The 21,835-nt window shown below is 36.8% G+C and overlaps 1 protein-coding gene across 10 annotated transcripts in view; it reads left to right on the top strand.

Annotated features, from left to right (window-relative positions):
- Positions 1 to 21,835, top strand: part of ADGRL3 (adhesion G protein-coupled receptor L3) — a 761,742-nt gene that overhangs the window by 655,742 nt on the left and 84,165 nt on the right. For all 10 annotated transcript variants that reach the window (XM_037034108.1, XM_037034105.1, XM_037034109.1 and 7 more), the window contains 2 exons: positions 18,082 to 18,291; positions 20,653 to 20,873. In XM_037034108.1, the coding sequence (XP_036890003.1) occupies positions 18,082 to 18,291; positions 20,653 to 20,873 (431 nt within the window). The remainder of the gene's footprint in view (positions 1 to 18,081; positions 18,292 to 20,652; positions 20,874 to 21,835) is intronic.

Raw genomic sequence — 21,835 nt, 5'->3', positions numbered from 1 at the left:
CTAACCTCGAGTCATTGTTGTTAAGCTGTGGTTCCTCGATGCGTGGAACTTCACTCCAGGGCTCATCGTGTGTACTGAGTTGCCCTCATCTTCCATCTGCGTGGTCTCTGCTATTCTTCCAGCACTTCCTTCCTTCTTGCATTACCATTTGTTTTAATATCTGAGTAGAGGTACTGACAAGTTGCCTGCTATACAGTGTGTTCTCAACATAATTCCCCCCTCCCGTCTGCCAGAGATATTTCTAGATTTCACATAGCAGTGAAGCTTCTGGCCCTCAAGGAGCTCATATATGAAGAGAAGGCAAAGGTGAAAGTGAAGGTGCATTCATGACTCTGAGAAGTATAATAGTTGGGATCAACACTGTGCTGTAGGGACACAAGCGGATCCAACTAAGGCAGGACTGCTCTAACAGAGCTTTTCAAACAAGTACCCTTCTCTGAAGGATGGGTGGATGTACTTTGTAAGGTAACTTTTGGACAATTTGCATTTACCACATTGCTACAACATTTTTTTTCACTTTGCCTTGGAGTCACCATTCTCTCTTGTTTCTTCTTCAGCAGCTCACTCTTCTTAGCTTCCTTTGCTGGTTCCTCTTCATCTCCATCTCCCAAAACTGCTCTGACCCTGAGTGTTATGCTAGATGTAGTCTAGGCACTATAAGTTGTTTCTTCTCCCTAGGTGATCTCACGTAGTCACATGACTCTAAACAGCATTTCATGATTCTCAGAACTACAGACTCATAGATTCAACTGCTAACTTCACACGTCCACCTAGACTTCTATGGAGTGTCACAATTGTAGAACTACACTGTTGGTATTCTCTCATCTGATTCTATTCATCTTAGTAACAGCCTTCCAGATGGCCTGCCCCAAAACCAAATTTTGATTTGCTTTGTTTTGTATTTTTTCACTTGTGCTCACATCCAGCCCTAGGAGTGTGTACTGCCAGATCCAGCATCTGTCAGCTTCTCAGCATCTTCATCACCGAGATTCAAGCTACTAGCATCTCTCTCGTGTACTTTGTAGCCACAGCCCCTTAATTGGTCTCCCTTCATTCCTCTTTGTCCCTTGAACTTTATTCTCAGCATAATGCCCAGAAGGATACTGTTAAAAAGTGAGTCAGACTGTGTCACCCCTCTGATTCATTCTCAAAAAGCAGTTCTGTAACCCCTTTAAGATGCAAATTAGGTAGTTCAGACCTTTGATCCCATCTGAAGGACTCCTCATCTCAATAACAGCAAAATTCCAAATCCTGGCAGGATTAGCATCTCTTGACCTCCTTTCCTACTTCCCCTTGCTCATTTGGCTTCAGCTGCACCAGTCTCATTGCCTTTCCACAAAGACATCAGGTGTCTTGTACTTAAGAGCCATTTCGGTAAAGTCTTTGCTCCTGTGTCACCTTCTCAAAGATGCTTTCCCTTCCTGTCTTTTAAAAAATTCCATATCACCACACCCGAACAAAAGACTGTGGGGAGTAAAGAAAACCATGCCCCTGGCCTCAGCAAATTTATAGTTTATCAATGCAGAAAAGTGTTGCCACTGATTTTTGAGTGTGGTGCTGAGAGAGTTTTACAGCCAGGTCAATATAGGCAGGTAAGGGAAGGGGGATGCTTCTGTCCCAAAATGCCAACCCGGCTGTTTTAACTACTTGCCAGGTCTCTCCTGTCTACTGTTTAAGGAAACACATGACTACCTTTTCTTGTAGACAGAAAAATAATCATTACAGCTGGGGTGGTTCAGTGCATTGAGTGCCAGCCTGTGAACCAAAAGGTTGCTGGTTTGATTCCTAGTCAGGGCACATGCCTGGGTTGCAGGCCAGGTCCCCCAGTAGGGAGCACATAAGAGGCAACCCACAGTGATGTTTCTTTCCCACTTTTCATCGGTTCCCCTCTCTGCAAAAAAAACAAAACAAAACAAAACTATATATATATATATATAGTTAAAACTATCTATAAATAAAGAGGGGAGAGAGAGAGAGAGAGAGAGATCTAATCATTACAGGTATTTAGGCAATATGATTCTATACTAAACTCAGATAATATTCATGATATTTTAAAATATTTCCATCGTTGGGAATGATCTACAGGTTGGTTTGTTTTTCTGTTGTTCGGCAGAATGTCACACACACTAAATTGAAATGGGTATCTCTTCTCTTACTAGTAATTCTTCTTGTGAACACCAATTGTAGAAGTATTTTAGTTCACAGGAGCATAAATTTCAAACTGACTAACATTTCTACTATGGTTTTGTAGACCATTATAGGTAAATGCTTTAGAAAAGGATCTGACAATTTATATCACCTCTTTCCTATACTCAAATTGTAATTCTTTGGGAGACAGTAAAATAGAAAGTCTCTCTACTCCTTTCTGTCAGTTTAACTTGATGTTGATTTTTATCTTTAAAAGGCTTCACTTCCTCTAGTTTAATGCTTATACTCCTGTCTCTCTCTCTCTGTCTCTTTAGCTTAGCATATCTTATTGCTTCCACCCCAACTTCATGCTTGTCTAAGTGTAGGCATTGATTTTCTATTTAAAAACATTGCCTTAAATGATTTTTTAATTTAGTATTGATTCAAACAATGACGATTTGAAAAATTTTAAATCTCTACCATAGATTCAGTGTGTCAAAAATTTCATAGACAGATTTTGTCTAGGCTAGAGTAAAACATGAGGTGCTTTTACCTTGTAAGATTTTGAAGATTCCCATGAAAGTACTTATTTTTTTAAAAGAAAATAACTTTATACTTGCAAGTTCAAAAGAAATGTTATTTGAGCTTAAGAAATGCTTTATTAGTGAAACATGAAATGTCTATTGTATGATGCTAAAGGTTATACACTTCTATTCCAAAATATTTATGCTAATTTTATATTTTTTCATTTATAGTGTAATAGACTTGAGGTGAAGGTAGAGATTAAAAATCATAACTGGTATATAGTGCTTTAAACAGTGTATTTATTTAGGGAAAAATTAGATAACTGATGATCCGAATGTCATCTAAATATGGAATTATTTCATAAAAACAAAGTAGTTTCAAAAATGGTCAAATTGAAGTATTTTGTTATATTAAATATCTTGAATAACTTTATACTAAACAATTGACAGCCTTCTCGAACCAAGAACTATTCTTGGATTTTTCTCATTGAATAGTTTTATAAGGATGCATTTCCTTCATAGATTTATTTAAATTTGACATTCTTTATTTACTAGTGTGAATTTTTATTGGCTACCACCTCCACTAGACTCCAAGTTCAGTGTTAAGAGCAGAAAGATGTGAGAGAATCAGCCTTGCAGATCATCTGGGGAAAGATTCTTCCCAGAAAATGAAATAAAAACAAACCCCTGACCCCTGGTGAACCCTCAGGTGAGCCTGATGTTTCCGAGGAATTGCAGGGAGAACAGGCTCATGAGAATGGAAACAGAGAGAAAGTTAGCAGAACAAGTCAGAGGGTCTGGGACAAGAGGTTTTGTAGGTCGTCAGAAGGACTTTGGATGTGGATTTTACTTCAGTGCAGAGCTCTGAGCAGAGGAGCCGTATTATCTGCCATATACATATGTGATATATTTAATGTTTTGCATCTAGCAGTTTGATATGCATTTATTAAGGAGATCTACCAGGAGATATGTATTTATTTAGAAGGAAACTTCAGCCATGCCCTGACTCTAAGTGATATATTGGGTTAGCAAAAAAGTCTATTTAGTTTTTTTTCCATAAAATATAAGACACATTTTTTACTCTCACCAATAACTTTATTGATTTGGATATTTTGAGTATGTTGGCCGTCTCCCACATGGTAGAATGTTGATGGTTCTCAATTAATATCTCAGTTTGATTGCTATCAACTTCAACTGGTCTACCCAACCGTGGAGCACCATCCAGTGAGAAACCTCCAGCAGGAAAGTTCACAAACCACTTTTAACTCATTGGATCAGTGACAGCACCTTTTCATACACCACACAGATCTTTTCTCTGTGTTTCTGTTGTGTTTGTACAAGTGTATTATGCTGAAAATATTGCTTATTTTCTTCCATCTTCAATATTAAAAAGGCTACATAAAAATTCACCAAATGTGATGTTTTTTAAAATATTTTATTTATTTCCTTTTAGAGAGAGGGGAAAAGAGGGAGGGAGGGAGGGAGGGAGGGAGAGAGGGAAACATCAATGTGTGATTGCCTCTTGCATGCCCCCTACAGGGGACCTGGCCTACAACCCAGGTATGTGCCCTGGCTGGAAATTGGACCAGCAGTCCTTTTGTTCACAGGCCCGCACTCGGTACACTGAGCCACACCAGCCAGTTCTCTTGTTTTGTTTTGTCTTTTTTTTTTTTTTAATGCACCCTATGACTGCTGTCACAATGCCATCTAACAAAATTATTCAGAATGAAGTTAAAGACAACTAAGTGTTACTAGAGACATCTTATGGGAAATAAAAGTTTTTTGGTCAACGCAATATACACTCTCTGAAAGTGTGAATTATATTTTTCAGTGAGAAATATGTATTTTGCAAGAAAGTTTATCTTTATGTATTTTAGTCTCTCTGACTTTTAAGTTCTCTGAGACATTCGGTGTATTTATTCTGGGGTCTTAAATACCTAGAACTAAGTCTGTAACAATTTAAGATATTCTCGAGTTGCTTAAGTTTTTGTCTAGACAACCAAGAGAAGCGCCAATCCATTTTACTTAATAAAAGAGTGACAAATACCACCTTCTTCATCTGTCCCCACCCCTTCCCCTGTACCAGAAACTTGCAAATACATACCTTTTAATTTCCAGACAGAGTTTTTAGAATTTTATCACTTTTGAGTAATAGGAATAAGACAGGTATTTCAAAATATGAATTGATGCAATGGGAGAATTTCCCCCCGACCACCATGGCCCCCAGAGGACCACAAGACCTCACCTCTGCTGTCCTTTGACAGATAACATGAAGAAAGGATGCTGAGGCCATATTCCTCCCCCCAGGCTACCGTGGATGAGGGATTGCCTACAGCCTTTTTTGATTCATTTCCAGCAAGTTGCTATGAGTAGGGGGAATTATTAAAGGAGGAAGAAGAAGAAAGTTCTATGGATTCTCTCCTCTGCTTATCTCTGTACAGGGCAGGAAGGAAGAGAGGAAAAGTAACCTACTTAGTGGTAGAGAGGATGTTCTTTTTCATCTGTATTTCAGAAGAGAAACTGGCACCTAGATTTTACTATGTCTTCTTGAGTTTATGAAAGGAAAAGACATATCCAAAATTAGCTATAGGGAGAGAGCAGCTTAAATTATGGATCTGGATAAGTATAAACCATTAAAAATTATTTATTACTTTTTTCTATCACTCATTTTATAGAATTTTGTAGAAAAATTGAAAAGTGGTGCAATAAACATTCATCTACCCCTTTTTCTGACTTTACATTTAATTTTTGACACATTTGACTGCCTGCCACTTTTCTGGGTATGTTGATGCAAAATATGTTGCTATATTGTTTAACTTCCTGAAAGTAAATTGCTGACTTTATAATACTTATTCCTAAATCCTTCAGGAAATGTTTTATTAACAAGGATATTCTCTTCTGTTATCAACATACATGGCATTTAAAATTAAATAAATGTTATATTATGTATTTTACAATCCATACAAAAAGTTGCCAGTTGTCACAATAATGTCTTTATAACCTTTGTTTTTCCCATTCAGGGCCAATATCTTTTAGTCGCCAGATCTCTTTTGTCTTCTTTAATGTACAAGCCTTCCTGCATGTAATTTTTCATGAAAATGCTGTTTTGTAGAATCCAGGTCATTTGTCCTGTAGAGTGTTCCACAGTTGCCATCTTCCTGATTGCTTTTTCATAATTCAATTCAGGTCAAACATATTTGGCATATGATGTAGGAGAAGCTGCATACCTCCCACTGCACCGTGAGGCCTCTTCCTGAGTTTGATTGCTGGCTTAAAGTTACCTTCTACAGGAACATTGCATGTTTTGTAATTAAGAGCCACCTGAGGTTGTTAAAAATGTGACATACTTAGCCCACCCTTTATTTGGTCCTTAAGTAATTGAGTACCATCTGTGTCACAGGCAAAGCATACGTCTAATTAGTGACGTAGAGAAGTAATCTGCAAAATCTGCATCTGGTGAGAAATGTCTTACTGCTGTAGTAGAAGATGATGCAGAAACACCTGGGGAACAGCTGTAACTGACCTGGAGGGTCAGGGAAAGTGCAGTAGTTGGAGTGACATAACCGCTAAAGCAAAAGAGTGTCCGGGTTGAAGCACCATGAAATAAGGCCAGAGTTTTATGGTTTTGCCATCTATTTTTAACAAATTTTATACTTCTTAGTATCAATAACATTCTAATGCTGATTGTTTTTATTTCTGGCTTGTAGCAGAATTTTTAAATAGAGAAAGACCTGTAGTCTTATATGCAGCTTGGGTCCTTATCCTTACAATTTTTAGGTTTTTAAATAATTTTCATTAAATAAGTATGACTTAAAATCAGAGATGGATATGCATCTGTAATTAGAGTGAGAAATATTTTATTAGAAGTAAGCAACCAAGTGTATGGAGATTAAAAAGTAGAGATTGGGTGAAGACTTCAACCCTCAGAAGGGCCCAGCATGTCCACTAATAGGATTAAATATCAGTTTTTAATGTCTACTTACACTAACTCATTTAATCCAAAACAACACAATGTTACCATGATTTATTAATCATGTTACCATGATTTATATGCCTCATTTGTAATCTGAAGGGTAGTCAGAATACGAATAAAAAGTCAAGAGACTCCAGATTCTGATTCCTGTCCTTTAAATAATTTAATTGCCTGTTGTTCTTCGGCAGATTGTATGAACTCATTATTAATCAGTTAGATAACTCTATTAAAATTTTAACATATTTTAGGATTATTTTAGAAACTGAATAATAAAATTCTACTAAGAATTATAAGCTTTTCTACAAATATGATTGGTTAAATTCACTATTTGCTTCACTCTCCTCAAAGCCCTTGAGCTCTTGATACTGGAGGGGGTGGGGAAAGGATCACTGTGAAGGCAAAAATAGTCGAGATTTTAATAACCAGTGATCATTGATCTACTTCTGTCCAGGTAAGCTTTTTCTGAAAAGAGAAATTGAAGATAGTGTTTTGCCTTATTTTTATAAAGCAGGACTTTTTCTTCACATTGAAGGTATCAAATAATGGATTTATAGCAAGATATTATCATAACTTCCCAACTCTCCGAAAGGTTGTTTACATAGTCACTGCAGAATCCCACAATGTCAACACCTCCAAATTCAATTTTAAATATAATCATAAGTTTATACTAAGTGTACATAAACATTTTCATTGATTGGGTTGCTTCTTAATTAGTGAGGTGGGTTTTAACATTAACTAAAAAGTAAAATCTTTTTAATTATTTTAACTATAATGGCAGTACTCACCCAATTTACCCATGCTTCATACAGTATAATCAACCAACCAAGCAAACAAGTATAAAACCCCTTTTCTCTTCCAATGTTCTAAAAATATTCACAATTTCTTATATTGCTTTCAGTAATAATTGAATTGTTCTAAGTTGATGTGTTTACTAACTGTACTCTATTTGTTTCAGGTCACAAAAATTTGCCTTTTAAAAAAAACATTGATAGTATTCAATGTTGTTGTGGTTTCTTTTCCCCTGGCCTTTTTCATTCCACTGTGTCTAGTAAATACAGTGATAAAACTAAAGAACTACTGTACTCTAGAGGAATTAAGCTACATTTTCCAAAAGTTATATATATATATATATATATATATATAACTTTCTAAGACAGGCAATAAAATCAACTTATATAAATATTTTAAAAGCATAAGTATTGTTATTTAAAGATTTTCCATGGTCCATTACTTGATAATTTAAAAGTCCAATTCAAGGAAGTTTAGAACTTTTAAGGTGATAATTTTGTAAAATTTAATGTTAGTCCCTACTTATTATCTCTAGGCCTGTGAGATTATAGATCCCAAGGATTTTATCTGGAAGACCCCTACTCTGTGTGAAATATAATAAATTTAGTTAAGAGGATGGAAAAATAAAAATATAATAAATATTTCCTTGTTTTTTTTTCCCCTGAAACTGCTTTAGCTAAGAAAACCAAATGAAAATGGAATACTGGAGTAAAAATCGGTTGTGTGTCCATGTGTGTGTGTGCACATGTGTGTATATATTCACATTCTATTTGATTCAGTACCTGACTCATGTTAGGCATCAAATGGATATTCTTAGAATCAATTTAGCAAACTTGTATTAGAAATTACCCATTTTGTTTGAGAATCAGCAAGTCTCCTAAATGATCCCTACTGAACTTTAAAGAAAAAAAAAACCCACTGGGTTTAATTATTGCATTCAAAGGATAGTGAAGAAATACCCATGAAACCCTAGCTCCGCTCAGTTGTAAGAGGCTTGATGTAATTGGGTCACACAAGGTAATACAGAAGAGGATCTGTGGTCCTCCCCACTGAGAACTAAGTCGTTTAGAGCATGGAGCATGTGGCTACCAGTAGGGGTGAGCAACGTTTCAGAGAGGGACCTGGGAAATAGCATGCGATCAAAAATGTATTTATTATGTAACAAGTAATGATGCACATGTGTTATTATTTCTTAGCAGTGCCAATTCGTAGTATTAGGATTGTAGGAATGGGTGCCCAGCTCTCTAAAAATGGCCACCCACTTTGTACCTATAGGCTTGCTCTGGTGGATCAGCTGTTTGTCAATCAGTTCTTTCACACCTGTGAATTCATCATATAGGCTTCCAGCGTCCAAAATGATCATTGTTTTCTAATACTTCCAAGCATATTGGATGTCAACACTAGGTAAAATACTATCATGGGAGATAGTTTTAAAGGCCTGAGGTAATTTTGCATTATGGAATCTGTACTGAATTTCAAATAAGATATAGTTTTAATAAAGAAATGAGGAAGTCCTATTTAATCTGATGTCTTTTCTGGTTATATTTTGGAAGCAATCTTAAATCCCCCAAATAAGTCATTTTTTCTCTGTATGAGTTTTTGTCCTGAACCTGCACAACTTCATACAGCTCAAGTAGAGTTAGTTCATCTTTTTTCCTTATAGCCTGTTTGGGATTTATTACACAGTTTTAAAGAAAGAACATATACATTTCTTTTACTATAATCTTTTTGTTCGTTCTCATCTGTCATATATTTCAAAATTAGAGAAATTCTTTTTTTTATTTTTTTATTATTTATTATTTTTATTTTTATTTTTAAATATATTTTATTGATTATACCATTACAGTTGTTCTATTCCCCCCTTCATTCCCCTCCACCCACACCCTCCCTCCCCCACCATTCTGCCCCCCTTAGTTTATAACCACGTGTCTCAAGTTCTTTGGATTCTATATTTCCCCCCTATTCTCGCCCTCCCCCCTATCTATTTTCTACCTACCATCTATGCTATTTTCTGTGCCTTCTACCCGCTTCTCCCCCTCCCACCCCCCTGTTTCTAACCCTCCATGTGTTCTTCATTTCTATGGTTCCACTCCTGATCTAGCTGTCCTCTTGGTTTGCTTTTGTTTTAGGTGTGGTTGTTAATAACTGTGTGTTTGCTGTCCTTTCACTGTTCATATTTTTCATCTTCTTTTTCTTATATAAGTCCCTTTAGCATTTCATATAATAAGGGCTTGGTGATGATGAACTCCTTGAACTTGACCTTATCTGAGAAGCACTTTATCTGTCCTTCCATTCTAAATGAAAGTTTTGCTGGATAAAGCAATCTTGGCTGTAGGTCTTTGGATTTCATGACTTGGAATACTTCTTTCCAGCCCCTTCTTGCCTGTAAGGTCTCTTTTGAGAAATCCGCTGACAGTCTGATGGGTACTCCTTTGTAGGTGACTGTCCCCTTATCCCTTGCTGCTTCTAGGATTCTCTCCTTCATTTTGGTCTTGGCTAATGTAATTATGATGTGCCTTGGTGTGTTCCTTCTTGGGTCCAACTTCTTTGGCACTCTCTGAGCTTCCTGGATTTCCTGGAAGTCTATTTCCTTTGCCAGACTGGGGAAGTTCTCCTTTATTATTTGTTCAAATACGTTTTCCACTCGTGGCTGTTTCTTTCCCCCTTCTGGTACCCCTATAATTCGGATGTTGGAACGTTTAAAGATGTCCTGGAGGTTCCTAAGCCTCTCCTCATTTTTTTGAATTCTCATTTCTTCCTTCCTTTCTGGTGGGATGTTTTGTTCTTCCTTCTGGTCCATTCCATTGATTTGAGTCCCAGTTTCCTTTCCATCACTATTGGTTTCCTGTGCATCTCCCTTCATTTCAATTAGTTTAGCCTTCATATGTTCCTCTAATTTGTGACTATAATCTACCAGTTCTGTGAGCATCCTGATAAAGTGTCTTGAATTTTGCTTCTGAGAGGCTGGCAATTTCTCGGTCACTTAGAGTTATTGGCTCTGGGACTTTGAGTTCTTCTTGCACCATCTTTTGGGCTGTTCGTGCCTGTTCCATATCAGGATCAGAGCCCTAAAGTGTTCACTAGAGCAGGGCAACTAAGTCGCTGGGTTGTGACGTTGTATGGGGGGGCGGGGTCAAAGAGGGACAATGGCTTCCGGTCTGCCGTCTGCCGCCTGCCGCCCTGGCGCCGCAACCACCACCGTCACCAGGCCCACGCGTTTCGTTCCACTGCACATGAGTGTGCCACCGCCGTCAGCCCTCCACCACTGGGTTCGCCCCCTGGGGCCTGTGTGGTCCGTCTCACTGTGCACAGATGTGCGACCACGGTCAGTCTGCCCCACACCCCGACTGGTTCCAGAGTGTCTGCGCGCCTAGGTCAGGGGATCTGTCCTGCCTGACCCAGCTCCGCTGCTGGCTCCACCTCTCTTACCGTCCCCGTTGAATGGTTCGTAGTTGTCGGACTCCGTATAATTCCGTTTTCTGGTCTTTGGGTGTGTCCTAGTTCTCCAGACCTTTGTTGTGTTCAAACTTGGTTGTGGGAGAAGGCACAGTGTTTCCACCTATGCCTCCATCTTTCTCTTCTCTTTTTTAAAATTCATATTGTCTCGCCCTGGCTGGTGTGGCTTAGTGAATGGAGTGCCAACCTATGAACCAAAGGGTTGTTGATTCGATTCTCATTCAGGGCACATGCCTGGGTTGTGGGCCCGGTCTCCAGTGGGGGTCTCATTTGAGAGGTAACCACACACTGATGTTGTCCTAGTTCTCCAGAACAGGACATTGAGTAGGTATGAACTGTTCATTTTCTTATATAAGAAATATACATACTGGGTGGACTTATCCAAAATTTACATTTGCACTGTTTGTTGAATATGCAGATAGATGAGAAAAGTCTGCTTTATACTGCATCAAGTTGTCAATTTTTTCTTTATGTCTTCTGAAGTTTCATTAAAATCTTTATAAAAAACAAGAAGGTGGTTTGAAATTCCATTTTTCAAATTAAAATACACAAGAACTAAGGACAACATTATTCTGTTTGCTATGATTCAACACATTACTTGAAATACTTTAGAAAGCATGGATCTTTAGAAAGATCTGCCAAAATCAGCTCCACATTTTAAGAAGCCAAACTATTGGTTTCAAAAATTCCACCTTTTGTTTATTCACAAGACATTTTTTTTAGTTGTATCCTCTGAATTAGGAAAAGTGACTTGACTTTGATGCACAAAGAAACAAAGCAATAATGCATGTGTATTCTTGTGGTCTACTCAAGCTTATTCTACAACTGTTCATTTCAACTCAGGATTGGTATCTTTTATGGGAAGATTATGAGAAAAAAACCTTCTGATTCTACAAAAAATGGCCTGTCTTATGCTAGACTTTTGAGACTCAGCCTCCCTGCCCACATTCACACAACCTTTGCTGTCATGCAGTGCCCCAGAATCACTTCTGCATGTTGTGCAGTATGCTGTGTTTTGGTTCTCTCTCAAATTGAGTTTTGTATGTCCTTCTACGAGTCCTTAAAAGTAAAACACGTTCACCTTCTTTTTCAGTATTATCACCTTATTATGTTATATCATTCTCAGTTTCATCGAGCTATTAGAAAATGTGATTACAGTATTCACAGTGTTATAAATTAAAGTAGCACAGTCTTGATATAAAACACAACAGTTAATGCAAAGTCAAAGAGGAACTGAGGATCACAACAGAGTGGTGCAACAATAAATGATCCATTACTGAGAATGTCCAATGTAGGCATGACTGCCTACATTAATATAGCCAGGGTGAAAAACAGCAGCAGTCACTAAGGAAGGTGAATAATTGGTACTAAATCCATTTGTGACTAAAAATAGTGTTGCTTCCAGCCTGTGTTTTCTCATATGGATTTTTACTTTTCTTTTAAACTTCTACACCCATCTCTGATCTCTGAAATTTGTTCATGTCTTAGAGAGGGCTATCCCAGGATGCAAAATTAACTACTGAAACAAAGACCTTTTGAGCAAACCCAGGCAGTCGGTGGCCTACCACTAATTCTGTATCTACTGCATACTAGTTCAGTAATATTGGGTAAATTACGTATTTTCTGTGCTTCTGTTTTTTCATGTGTAAATTGGAAATAGTATTATCATGTAGTGTTTTATAGGGTTGAATATGCTAATAAAATAAATAAGTCCTCCTAATAGAGTGTAACAATGCAATACCACATCACACCAGTCAGAGTGGCCATCACTAACAAGTCAGCAAACAAGAGGTGCTAATGAGGTTGTGCAGAAAAGGGAACCCTAGTACGTTGTTGGGAATGCAGACTGGTGTAGCCACTGTGGAAAACACTATGGCTTTCCTTGAAAACTAAAAATGGCACTGCCTTTTGACCTGGCAATTCTCCTGCTGGGATTATACCCTAAGAATCCTGAAACACCAATTCAAAGGAATCTATGCACCCCAATGTTCATAGCAGCACAATTTTCAATAGCCAAGTGCTAGAAGCCATGTGGTTTCCTGCAATGCGGAGTTCACCCTTACGCAGTGTTTGCGTTACTCGGTAACCCACAATAATGGAACGAAGCAGAGTCCTTGGTTTCAAAATAAAAAAGGAAAATCATAAATTTTCTGTGATTTTTACAACATGCCTGGCATTTTATTTAAAAATAGAAACTTTATAGGAAGCCTAAAAATCACATGTTGCTTTAATAAAAAGTTATATTATAGAGAATATAGAATCATTGAACTTCCTAAAAGTATCTTAAATTCCCTCATACTTCCCCATCTTCTCTTAAATTAATTTTAAAAATCCTGTTTTTATTATTTTTGTGAGCTTTCCAAGCATTCTTTGCAACAAATTATACTAGTCTATCATACAAACTATGGAAACATTTTAAAATATATATCTGTCTTGATTTGCCTTTTTCTTATAAGTTAAGGAAGAACATGTAGGTGAAATTGAGTCCTCTATTATTTAGAAGTCATGAAAACAGTTGTATAGAATTAAAGTGAAATTCAGTTTCTGAAGTTAAAATCTGCCTCCTTTATGTGTTTTGGGTATTTACAGGACTAAACTTACCAGTAGCACAAGTAGTATTAATAATGTTAACTAAGCATCAATGTTATAAAGTGAAAATAAGTAACACTTAGTTGGAGTAGTGTTTTGTGTCCTTAGTTAAAATAACACTGACATTTATTACAGTTATTATTTTTCTGATTCATCTTGTATCATTTATACAGACTTTTAGTTATTTATATGAAGGTTGCTGTCAAACATGAAAAAATCCAGAATATTTTCAGATTATAAAGGAAAGAAGCATGGACTTTTTTTTTTTGCCTTCATATATATTATCCTACTTACTCATCACAGAAACCTAAAGCCTGAGTTATTTTATTTCTCAGTATATGAGGCTTCTGATAGATGAGTAGTTTGTTCACGTAATAACTCAAAATTAGAATGACAAGGTCAAATTCATGTCTGTATATGCTAAGACTACTTTCATTGTTCTCTTATTTCTGTACATAATTAACCTCCATTGTCATAATCATCTGACAAGATAGTAAGGTATAACAAGCTTTTCATTCTCCAGTTCTAATTTTCTGAAAGTTTGAATCAAGATTTTAGAGCAAGTGATTGAAGAACCGAAGAGTCCCCAAAACGGTGCAATGGCATTATGATGCAACTTCTAGTTTATAATCTAAATCTATTGTAGAAGAGAAGAATAATTAAAGAGAAATTGATTTATTCAATCAACATATTAATTATCTACTAAAAGTCTACTATGGTAGACTTTTTTTAAAGAAAACAGGGATGCATTGGTAATCAGAGGCAGTAAAACAACTTGTTCTCTTAGAGTGTATCTCTAGTGGACAATAAATAAGTATCAACAAAATGTATAATTTAGGCAAGTGCTAAGGAGAAAAAACAGTTCAGTAATAATGGAGAATCAGAATGGGGAGAGATGTTTACAGTTTTAGGTAGAGTGAATCAGGAAAACCCTCTGGGAGAAGGTGGCCTGACCTTGGAATGAAGGACTGAAGACAGTAGGTAAGCCATGCAGGTATCTTTCAGAAGAGTATTCAAGGCCAAGAGCACATCAATTACAAAAACTCTGAGGCTAGAATGTGCTTCACATATTCAAAGAACAGAGCAGGCCAACGAGGGTGAAATGAACTGAATAAAGGGGAAAATAGGCAATGACACACAGGGATACATAGCTTACAGTTCTTTGCTGACCTTTATAAAGACTTTTTTTTAACTTTTATTGATATGGATGGGAGGCACTGTATGCTTTCATCAATGAGTCGTATTATATGACACACACTTTTTTGAAACTGTTCTAATGAATGTAGAAGGGGAACATGAGGGTCAAAGTAGGAAGATCAGTTAGGAAACTACTAAAAAAATCAGGTGGCTCAAACTAATTTGGTACAATTGAGGTGATGAGAGGCTGCCAGAATCAGAAGGCAGGACCTACAAGATTTCCTGATGGATTGATCATAGTGTGTGGAAAACAGGAATCACTGTGACGCCTAAGTTTTTGGTCAGAACACCTCAAAGAATGAGGCTGCTATTTCCTGAAATGGAGAAAACAGAGGGAAGAGCAGATTTGGAAAGGTGGGGAGTGGAGAAATCGGATAGGATGAAGGGCTCAGTTTTGGACCTATAATCTTTGATACCTTTTTAAACAGTCAAGATTAAATGAATGTTAAAGCCATACTGACATAAAAAGGGTCAGCTCTTTTTAAGGTGATTTGTTCTGAGTGGGATTATTATAATATTCAAAAGCAGATATTTATTAAAAATTTTATGTGTCAAACTCAGTACTAAGTTATGGATATATAAAGGTATAAGATTTAAAAGTTCTCAAGGCACGTAATGGTATATGATTCTTGTGGTAGGTGATTGAGTTGCATGGTACTCACCAATGCGGGACTTTGGAAATAGGAATGCTTGGTCCATGACCACATTGTTAAAACTATACTTAGGCGTTTTTTTCTATTGTCCATCCTTTTGAAGGAGGTTTGGCTGTTTACATGGCTTGGTCCCCTGGAAGTTCTAGTGTGGCAGAGGCAGACCATTATAAAGAAGGCTGTACTAACAGCTCTTACTGGTATTTCATCTCCATTGTCCTCATCCCTTCATGTTACTGATAAAATTGTAGTTGTGGGTTGTATCCCACAACTAGTCACAACTGTCACAGGGCAGCATACACAACATATTGGCATTGGTGTTTTTGGAGCTGCACAGTCATATCTGAAAGGTGAACTAATCACTAGACTTTTTGTTTTCTTTGAGTGCTATGCACATTTTATGCTGTTTTTTGACATCTGGCATTCTCCTCTTAATAACTCTGCATGGGGTTTTGGAAGGACCTGTGAAGGTGCTAAATAAAGTAAATACATCTCTAATAAGGCGACTACCCAGAGAAGTACAGGATTTTTTGCTTCTATTTTTTCTGTCTTTCCTTTTAGTATTTTAGGTCTTTAGGATACATTTGAGAATGTATTATGCCTGCGATTTTTCCCATTACGGAAGACTGCTGTGCTGAAGGTTGGTGCTTGATACTCAATCACAGCATCTTTCCTTTGAGTCAAAGCAGAGAGCAAATAGCCCTCTGTTCAGGGAACCAGGTAGCACTAACCACTCTCCGCTCTCAAATAGTAGAAGTAATTTAAGCTATCAGAGACCCAACACTACTTTTAGTGGTATCCCCTGGAGAACAAAGCTGTTAAAGCAAAATTTTGTGTGGTTTTCTTTCATGATTTCGGCTCCTTCTGAGAAATATATCTAGAGTTATGCAGGAATATTTCAAAACTGTTTCATTGACAGTGTTCTAGCAGAGTTTTTTTAATCAAATAACAACCGTGAAGTCATATCTGGCAATATGAGAAGTGCTGTGATTCAAGTTACAGCGTGGTACCTCAGTTGTAAGAAGAATTTTCACATTCAGAATACTGTGGTTTATATAAAATGTAAAAGTGTGATGTTTGAATAAAAAAATAAAAATGAAAAGCCTGGATATTTATGTATTTTTAGGGAAAGTTGGCATTGTAGAAAACAACTAAATGTAGTAATTCTCTTCCTAAATTAAAAATCAGTGTTTATGATTTACATAGTTAAAAAGGCATCAACTAGAAACACATCTTTTTACTTTCTACTAAAAAGTTGTCCATGCATATGTTACACTGTTAGTATTTAGGCACATATCCATAAAAATCAATGCCATTGATTTTTGCATTTTAATAATTTTATATAGATATTATTTTGTTGTACACATGTTTTTTTATTAAAAAAATTAAATATTAGGCCCTGACCCATGTGGCTCAGTGGGTTGGGTGGTGTGCCACAAAGCAGAAGCTTGCTTGTTCAGTTGTCAGGGCCTGTGCCTGGGAAGCACTTTCCCTCCCTGTCGGGGTCTGTACAAGAGGCAACGATCGATGTTTCTCACATCAATGTTTCCCTCCTTCTCTTTATATTTCCCTCTCTCTGAAAATAAATAGATCAAATCTTTTTGAAAAATTAGACTTTTGAGAAGTTATCCATGTGTCCCACTGTAGATATACAGAATACTGATTTTCTACTACTCTTTAGAACAAATTAATCATTATTAGTTTATTCATTCCCTTAGTGATGGAAGTTAGGTGTTTAGTTGTTTTAAAAAAACCTAGAAAGAAAAGAGGAATGGACAGTTACAGATGATTTCTCAACTCTGCTCCAACATCTTGGCGCACTGTAAACTCTGAAGCTTCACAGAAGTGGTTCTGAGTCTCCAATCAAAAACCACGGAACCGTAGGGGCAGAAATCCAGGTCTGAATCTTAGAACAAGGACAAATATGATAGTGGACAGACCAAGGAATATGGCAGGCATGGAGTTCACATGACTACTTTAACAGGAAAAAAACCACAATTTCATTCAGAACTTTTCTTGAGCTTTTTCTTAGTTCTATATGCTGTTATCGGGTATAGTAATTCTAAATGCTTGTTTTGAATCTGTGTCTAACAGGATTTATTCATGCAAAACCCTCACAGTTCAAACTTCCTGATCTCCTGAAGCCATTCAATATGAATATAAATCCAGGAATATCCTCATTCTTTTTGATCCCCCACTAAATAAATGGTACGAATATATGGCTATCCATCAGAATTAACTGGGTATCTTTACAAAAATATACGCTTTTATAACTTGACCTTGGAAACTCTGACAAAGTATTTATAGGGCAAAAGAATTATATTTTCATAAAAATCTCCCAGTCATTCAAAAATCATTTCCACAGTTGAAATACCATTATGCTAAGTGTATAGCTTAATTTTTAAATGACGTATTTCCATAATAGTACTTGTCAAAAAAATTAGCCTAGAAGTGATATGGGTTAAACATTTCTTGAAATCGTTGTCCAGATTTCAGTGGATTTGCTTCAAATATTTATATTGTGCAAATGTATGTAGCTACTCAAGGTGCAGAGACTGTTGACATCCCTGAATATCAAAGGTGTAATGCCTCAGAGAAAAGATAAAATATTTTACCTATGGACTAGAAAACCCAAATAATTACCATATTCATTGTGTATGTGGAGAATATTTAGTACATTATTAAAATTGTGCTTCATGAATCCAGGCCCTTGTCACTCTTTATAACTGGTTACACTGCATACTTGCAATTTATGGATTTTCGGTTGTGTTTCCAGCACAGTGATGCAGTCCATGACCTCCTCCTGGATGTGATCACGTGGGTTGGAATTTTGCTGTCCCTTGTTTGTCTCCTGATTTGCATCTTCACATTTTGCTTTTTCCGCGGGCTCCAAAGTGACCGTAACACCATCCACAAGAACCTCTGCATCAGCCTCTTTGTAGCAGAACTGCTTTTCCTGATTGGGATCAACCGAACTGACCAACCGGTAAGCAACTGACATTGATATGAGTAGACAATTTCTCCACCTCCAGCTGTGCGGTGCTGGCAACACTCAAGTTGGACAATACCCTCTCTCCCAGTTATCCAAGATTGATACTTTCAAATCTTACTCAGTTTCCCCCTTGTCATGCTCCATTGTCATAAGGCAGCAGCAAATGTTATGGATGTATGAATGTACATTTCCTCAGAAATTTGTTTATAAATCTTTTTAAAGAATTGTGTATTAGATCTTTCATTCTTTGAAAAAAACTACAGAGCAGAATATTAAGAAAGTTAAATAAAATATTTTGGGAAATGGAGTAGTATCTTTTCTAATAGATATAATTGTTTTTTTGAAGTTTATAATATGCTTTGTTTAAAACCTGTGGATATGATGTAAAAAGGTGTGCCTAAATAAGTTTTTCGAATTGACATATTTTGGAAAATAGATCAAACTGCAGGTACATTTTTGAATATATAACTCTTCCAAATTTTGTTTGGTAATTTATATTTGTTCAAGTTCTGTTCACATCTTTAAGTGCCAACTTCATACTTTAATATTATTGGTACCTGCATTTAATCATATTAAGAGAGATACAAAGTGAGGGAGAGAGGAAGGGGTGAAGGGAGAGAGAGAGAGAGAGAGAAGGAACAGTACTAGCTAACTATTCTTGGTAAAATGATACCAAAAATGTGAATAATAGATCACATATTACACAGGCCATGCCCAGTTATGATTCTGTGAAACCCTTCATATTTATTTAAGACTCAAGAACATAGTGAAGTTTGTTCTCATCTCTAAAATTGCAAATGAAAACTTTCTTTTTTAAAAGACTTGTAGGCATAATGAATAATTCATTCACTTAATGCTATTTTCTAGTATGTGTCCTTATGTATAGAGTACTTTACAATAAACATGCAATTGCATTTGTGTTTGTGATTACACATTCATGATTAATGGCTATAAAGGCTACAATTATGCTGATTATGCTTTTAATTGGTTATCATATACAAATGTGACAGACAGCTTTTCCCATAAACACACACACATGAATATGCAAAGTACACATTTTTTTGCCCCAAAAGTAAAACCTTCTGATAAGAATTAATAGTTGGAATTCTAACTAAAAACCAAGAAATGGAAAACTGTTTTATGTTTCAAAAGGAAAGCATTTTATTTTCTTCTTAACTAGCAATTCAAATGGCATGTTCTTTTCATTCAGCAACCTTATTCTCATTTTTGTTTCCTGATGTTACACACCAAATATTGCATGCTGTACAAAACTAATTTCTGACAAGAGCATAAGTCACAATGTTTGATATGAAAACCTTGGGTAGAGTGCAGCCAGCCCAACTTGTCTTCCTCTCACCGTTGGACAGGTGTCCTTTTCTGCATCACATGCTGGGCAGGCTCTGCTTTCTCTCTAGCCCTCTGACCTTGGACTTCCTCCCCTCCCCATCATCTCTCAAAACCAAAGAAATTGATCTCTTTTGTCTCATTTCTCAAGGATCACATGAGTCATTGAATCCATACTAATCTGATAAGTCCTATAAATTTGTCTCCCCTTTCTAGGAGGAGCTATAGATTTTAGTTGAGACTTTTTATAAGAAATGAAAATGCCCCCCAAAAGAGTAAGCATTTGAGGAACTAACATGAAAAAATTAATATATGGTCAGCTGGACCTTGTAGTACATTATAACATATGCCAAACAAAATAGTTCACACTGTTTTAAACTATCGGCTACCTTTTCTGACCAAGCTTGTCTGGAACAATATTTAGTACAATAACACAAAATTAAGGGAGAAAGCACATCTGGAATGCTGTATTTTAATCAGATCTAACTTTATATCTATGTAGTGTGAACCTTAACAGTGACACCTTATATCCTTTGTGGAATAAGGCAGGGCAGAAATAAAGTAGAATTAGTAATGATGGATCAATTATCTATTATAAAATACTGTAATTATTTAATTTTAAGAACTTCTTGCTTTTAGTATTTCTCTTTTATTTACTAATAATTAATACATGACCACACATGATATGATCAAGAAAAAAAATCCCCAAGATCTATTTGTAAAACCTTTAGACTAATCCCATCAATAAGTATCAGTAGGCTCTTTGAACTCTTTCCAAATGCTATGTTGTCATCCACCAGCCATTATTAATAAAATGTGAAATATAATTTTCAAAGACAGGTTTTATTTAAATACGTTTTAACATCTGAATTTTAAGAATTTCATGCAGATTATTCTTTTGCAGACCTATATTTTTACTGAAGTCTCGATAAATATTTACTTTCATTTTACGGTGGTTGGCACTGTTTCATGGAGGGATTGTTCCACTAAATCGTCTGTCCCTCCCGCTAGATTGCCTGCGCGGTCTTTGCCGCCCTCCTGCACTTCTTCTTCCTGGCCGCCTTCACCTGGATGTTCCTGGAGGGCGTGCAGCTCTACATCATGCTGGTGGAGGTGTTCGAGAGTGAGCATTCACGCAGGAAGTACTTCTACCTGGTCGGCTATGGGATGCCGGCGCTCATCGTGGCGGTGTCGGCCGCAGTGGACTATAGGAGCTACGGGACAGATAAAGTGTGAGTAGATGTTCTCAGTCTTTTTTTCTCACTTTTAAATCTACTAAAAATAAAAGCTTAGGATTTTCCTGATAGCTAAGGTCTTTTTATCGAATCACAGCGATTAATGAAGGAACTGGAGAACCAAATGGGGTAACTCAATTCATGGTTGTGCTTTTTGTTATGACGCAAAAAGAAAAAAGAAATGCTGAGACTCAGGCTGATGCTGTTTTCAAGCAGCACGCTTTTTCATGATCTTAATTATAACCCTGAGTAATTAGGAAGAGATGATTGTCTTAATATTTTTCAGGGCATTGAGGTGTGTGTCAAATGGGAATTAAAACTGCGTTTCAGAGGACAGTGCTGTCCTGACCCTAACGGCTTCTCTTCTTCCAGACGTGTCAGTTCTAGTCCCTGGTGAGATCATTCGTCATTAAGAGAGAGAAAGGAGTGTGGGGAATGTGTGTTTTTTCTTTCCTTTCCCCAGGTGGGTATTGGGGTATAGTGATACCTTCCATTTTCAGTGTAACTTTAAATCGGTGAGATATATATGTGGAGCTGCCCAATGTACTCTTAAGGAGCTCCATGAAAAACAGTTTTGTAATCCACTTCAGTATGACATTTGGCACCCTGAGAATGAATAAAAGATCCAAGAGGACAAGATTAGAGGTGACCAGGATAGATCTCAGATGAAGAGCCACAGTTAGGACATAGATTGGAGATTGAAAACTGAAAATAAATATAGGAGAGAGAACAGGTGAACAGAGCCTTGGAAAGAGCACTACCAGATTGGGGTCAGTGAGAAGAAAGTTTCAAGACAGTGTTTCAGAACCATAGTGTTTTCTGTCAAAGTTAACTCAAACAAGGTAAGCACCCAGGGAAAATCGTTTGACCTTTGCAACAACTATTTTGATAAAATGCTAGAAGCAAAGGCCAAATTAGAATGTGTGGAAGGAGATAAGTCACTAAAAAGTAGTGTTCAA

The sequence above is a fragment of the Sturnira hondurensis genome, unplaced genomic scaffold (assembly GCF_014824575.4).
Source record: "Sturnira hondurensis isolate 20B ecotype Veracruz unplaced genomic scaffold, ASM1482457v3 Scaffold0022017, whole genome shotgun sequence".
Taxonomy (NCBI): domain Eukaryota; kingdom Metazoa; phylum Chordata; class Mammalia; order Chiroptera; family Phyllostomidae; genus Sturnira; species Sturnira hondurensis.
This window is presented reverse-complemented; position numbering and strand designations above follow the sequence as displayed.